Source organism: Myotis lucifugus, unplaced genomic scaffold, assembly GCF_000147115.1.
Source record: "Myotis lucifugus unplaced genomic scaffold, Myoluc2.0 scaffold_11420, whole genome shotgun sequence".
Lineage (NCBI taxonomy): Eukaryota > Metazoa > Chordata > Mammalia > Chiroptera > Vespertilionidae > Myotis > Myotis lucifugus.
In genome coordinates this window covers 1-5107 of record NW_005882468.1, presented here as the reverse complement: position 1 = coordinate 5107, position 5107 = coordinate 1, and the positions used below count along the sequence as shown (strand labels likewise).

Sequence of the window (5107 nt, the reverse complement as noted above, 5' to 3'; positions counted from 1 at the left end):
CAGGGAAGACTTCCTGAGGAGGTGACGGTTGAGCTGAGATTTGAGTGGTGAGGAGGAAGAAGTAGGAAGGAAGGAGTGTCCCAGGCAGGGGAAGAAGCACCATTTACAGAGGCCGCACTATTTGGCATTTCTCCGTGACCTCAGGATGCCCTCCACCTTCCTTTCTCTTCCCGTGACCACTTTTTGTGTCCCCGGACCTACAACGGACCTGGAGGCACCTCCCGGTGGCCTGTGACCCCCTCCCCTTTTTCTCCCCCGGGCCCTCACCTGGGACCTATTCATTCAGGCTGCCTCTGCCAGCCTTCATCCCTCTTCCCTCCCGTGACCTCCCTTTGGACTCCTGGCCCCCACCGAGGACTGTGTCTCTGGCCCAGGACTCACCCTCTGACATCCGGACCCCTCCCTCCCCCCTTTGCGTCCCCTCCCCCCAGGATGAAGGACGGCGTGGAGATGACGAAGGAGGACTCCTACAAGGCACGGTACCGCTTCAAGAAAGACGGGAAGCGCCACATTCTCATCTTCTCAGAGGTGACCCTGGAAGATTCGGGTCGGTTCAAAGTCATGACCAACGGTGGCCAGTGCGAGGCTGATCTCATTGTGGAAGGTACGCGGGGGGGGGGAGCCCTGGGTGGGGCGGGGGCCCCTGGTACATGCTTCTCCGGGCTGCTCAGCGTCGCTCAGGCCCAGCTATACGGTGTCCCAAAATTCACGCAAGAAGTAATTTTTTAAAAACATATTTATTGATTTTTTACAGAGAGGAAGGGAGAGGGAAAGAGAGTTAGAAACATCGATGAGAGAGAACCATCGATCCGCTGCCTCCTGCACACCCCCTACTGGGGATGTGCCCGAAACCAAGGTACATGCCCTTGACCGGAATCGAACCCGGGACCCTTCAGTCCACAGGCCGATGCTCTATCCACTGAGCCAAACCGGTCAGGGCAGCAAGAAGTAATTTTGATAGAAAACACAGGTTTATAATTAAAAATGGTAAATTTTTTATTAATTCATAAAGTATACAGTATAGGGTTATCTATCGAATAGCACATCATCGGGTAAATGGCCTCCACGGCTTCGCTGGCACATCCGCAAAGCCGTGGTCTTCCTTGGTCTTCATTGTCCCTGCTCCTGGGCCATAATTCGTACTTGGTGATGCTTATCAAATTGAAGGGATTGAAATCAAAGGGCAACAGATATTAGAATCTGATTCAATAAACCAAGTAAAATTAGGCTTTTATTTGTTGTTGTTGTTGTTGTTAGTGCTCACGCAAAATTCAAATCTTGCGTAAATTTTGGGACACCCTATAGTAGTCTCCTTGCTGGTTGTTCTGTTTCCACACCTGCTCCCATCACACACACACACACACACACACACACACACACACACGCGTGATCCTTGTAAAACGTCAGTCAGATGGTCACCCCTGAACACCTCCTGTCGTCTGGGTGATGACAGTATTGCTCCCACGTCCACCTCCTGGATTGATTATTGGACGATGGGTGTCTAAGATGTCACCCATCAGGGCAAGCTGGGTGGAGGGTAGTACCTGGGACTCTATGCACTATTTTTGCAAACTCCTGTGAGTCTATAATTCTTTAAATATGACAAAAGCTCGCGTGGCCGGCATGGCTCAGTGGTTGAGCATTGACCTCTGCACCAGGAGGTCACGGTTTGATTCCTGGTTGGGGGCTCAGTCCCCAGTGGGGGGTGTGCAGGAGGCAGCCGATCGATGATTCTCTCTCATCATTGATGTTTCTCTCTCTCTCTCTCCCTCTCCCTTCCTCTCTGAAATCTATAAAAACATATTTAAATATGACCAAAAAAAATCAAGCCATTTATGGACCAAGTTAATTACGTCATATTCACAGGTAGCCCTAAAAACGGGCAGCTTTTAATTTACTGATGTGGAATTATTTCCAAGACACGTGGAGGCCACGTCCTCGCCAGCGGACAACATCGCCGATCAGTTCTTAAAACTGCGGCGAAATGACATATAACGAAACCATTCTTACCAAAGGCCAAGTGACAGAAACAAGGGTTAAGTTCCTGTCACATTCGATCGATGTTACTACAAAGTGATGTTGAAAGAAATGACGTTACTCAGGGACCTGCTGTATATTTTTAGGAGAAAAAGCAAATGTGCTGTTATTTGCATACTAGAGGCCCGTTGCGCGAAAAGATTCGTGCAATAGGCCTTCCCTTCCCCTGGCTGCCGGCACTGGTTTTCCTCCGGCTCCCGGGACCCAGGCTTTTGCTCCGGCCGGAGCCGCCTTCAAGCCTTCGCTGCCCCGCCCGGCCGCCCCGGGTCGGATCACACATGGGGATGCCTACCGCCTGGGGTTGCAGATAGCAGGCCCGGATGGCGCTGTCCCGCCCTGCCTGCAGTATGCAAATTAGCCGCCATCTTTGTTGGCGGTTAATTTGCATATCATGCTGATTAGCCCATGGGAGGCGTAGCAAAGGTACGGTCAATTACCATGTTTATCTATTATTAGATAGGATGAGGGGAAAGAAGGGAGGGAGGGAGGGAGGGAGGGAGGGAGGGAGGGAGGGAGGGCAGAAAGAAAATGTATGTAAGCATCTGTTTTTACAGCTCTAGACTGGATGGGTGACGCCTTTAGAGAAGGTCCTACATCTAGATCAGGGGTGGGCAAACTTTTTGACTCGAGGGCCACAATGGGTTCTTAAACTGGACCGGAGGGCCGGAACAAAAGCATGGATGGAGTGTTTGTGTGAACTAATATAAATTCAAAGTAAACATCATTACATAAAAGGGTACGGTCTTTTTTTTTTTTTTTAGTTTTATTCATTTGCCCACGGCTGATCTAGATGATTGGTGGTGGGTGGGGATGAGACTTCCCCTCTATATCTAAAGCCTCTTCTATTTAATTTAATTTTTGTTCATCCTCACTCGAGGATATATTTTCTACTGATTTATTATTATTTGTTTATTTTTATTGATTTCAGAGAGGAAGGGAGAGGGAGAGAGAGAGATAGAAACATCAGTGGTGAGAGAGAATCATTGATCGGCTGCCTCCTGCACACCCCACACTGGGGGTCGAGCCCGGAACCGGGCATGTGCCCTTGACTGGAATCGAACCCGGGACTCTTCACTCCATAGGTTGACGCTCTATCCACTGAGCAAAACCAGCTAGGGCTACTTTCCATTGATTTTTAAAGAGAGTGGAAAAGAGGGAGGGAGGGAGGGAAGGAGGGAGAGAGAGAGAGATATCAACTGGTTGCCTCTTTTAAGCATCCTGGCTAGGGATTGAACCCACAACCTGGGCATGTGCCCTGACTGAGACTTGAACCCATGACCTTTTGGTGCACACGACAACGCTCCAACCAACTGAGGCTCACCGGCCAGGACTGCATTTTTAAAAAAATATATTTTTATTAAGAGAGGAAGGGATGCCGAAACCGGTTTGGCTCAGTGGATAGAGTGTCGCCCTGCAGACTGAGGGGTCCGGGTTCGATTCCGGTCAAGGGCATGTACCTGGTTGCGGGCACATCCCCAGTGGGAGATGTGCAGGAGCAGCTGATCGATGTTTCTTTCTCATCGATGTTTCTGACTCTCTGTCTCTCTCCCTTCCTCTCTGTGAAAAATCAATAAAATATATTTAAAAAAAAAAAAGAGAGAGAGGAAGGGAGAGGGAGAGACAGACAGAAACATTAGCGATCCCCAATGTTTTATGGGCTGCATTGTATTATTTAAAAGAACAAAAACTTTAAAAAATGTAAGTCAGATCCCCGCTGTCTTCCCATCACCCCGCGCGGCTCCGGCCTTGCTCAGACTCCACACAGAGTCCTCTCCTGGGCCACAAGCCCCAGGATCGGGCCCCGGCTGCCCTGCCATTTCATCTCCTACCACGGCTCGCCTGCCTGCTGTTCCCACACCAACAAGCCCGCTCTGCTCCGCGGGGCCTTTGCACACGCCGTCCTCTCCACCTGGGGACCCCTGTGTCCTCCTGTGGGCTCGTCCCCGCCTTCCCTCAGGCTTCATGGCTCCCTCTTGTGACGTGAATGTGTTTCCCAGTTCACTGCCTGTCTCCCAGCTACAACCTGAGCTCCATGAGGCCAATGGGTTGCTTCTGGGCTGGTCAAGGCTGCGTCCTTGAACAGTCCTTGGCACGCTGGGTGCTCCCACGTGTCCGTGGGCAGACGGGAGTTGTGACAGCCCCCTCTCCTTCTCTCCTCGTCCAGTGAAACAGCTGGAGGTCCTGCAGGACATTGCGGATCTGACAGTGAAGGCCTCGGACCAGGCCGTGTTCAAGTGCGAAGTGTCCGACGAAAAGGTGACGGGCAAGTGGTTCAAAAATGGGGTCGAGGTGCGGCCCAGCAAGAGGATCACCATGACCCACACGGGGAGGTGCGGAGTAGACTATGGAGGTGACTGGGGGGGATGGAGTGTGTGTATCAGCTAGCGCTAGCTGCGTAACAACCATCCCCGGACTTAGTGGTTCCGAAGAACAAGGACTTATTTAATCGAGTCTGTGGGTCGATGGGAGGTTGGCTGATTGAGGATGGCCTTCCTGGTGCTTGTGTGGTCAGCTGAGTGTCAGTTCTGCTCACCCTCCTGTGGGGACTTGGAGGCGCTGGGCTGTGTCTGCGCTGGTCCTGATGATGCCTTATCTCCTAGTAGGGCCGGTCCTGGCATCGTCACGTGCTAGAAACGGGTTCTGAAGGCGTGCAGGGGAACATGACTGTGTGGCCTGGGCTGGGAACTGTCCCCATGTTGCTTCCACCATATTCCTTCTTTTTCTTTTGCATTGAATTTTTTAAAGAGAGAATGAAAGGGAGGGAGTCAGGGGAGAGAGAGGGAGAGAGAGAAAGAGAAAAACACCGTTGTGAGGGAGACACATGGATTGGTTGCCTCCCTCACGCACCCTGACCAGAGCTGGGGATCGAGCCTGCAGCCCAGGCCCACGCCCTTGACCGACCTTCTAAGCACGGAGCACGCCGGCCAGGGCACTTGCACCGCATTCTGTTGGGCGAAGGAAGTCAAAGGCTGCACGCTCTCCTGGCAAGGGGCGTGGATAGAGGGAGGGGAAATCGTGGTCCTATTTGCAGTCTGTACAGAATGCCACCATAGTGCCACCCGATGTCGTG

The 5107-nt window shown here is 51.8% G+C and overlaps 1 protein-coding gene across 1 annotated transcript; it reads left to right on the top strand.

Moving 5' to 3' along the window:
• Positions 1–431: 431 nt before the first annotated feature.
• On the top strand, positions 432–4367 carry LOC111824910 (myosin-binding protein C, fast-type-like; the record flags this gene model as incomplete). Its single annotated transcript, XM_023749493.1, has 2 exons — positions 432–604; positions 4202–4367. Coding segments are annotated over 2 exons (339 nt in total), but the record flags the coding sequence as incomplete, so codon positions are not given.
• Between the last annotated feature and the right edge of the window lie 740 nt (positions 4368–5107).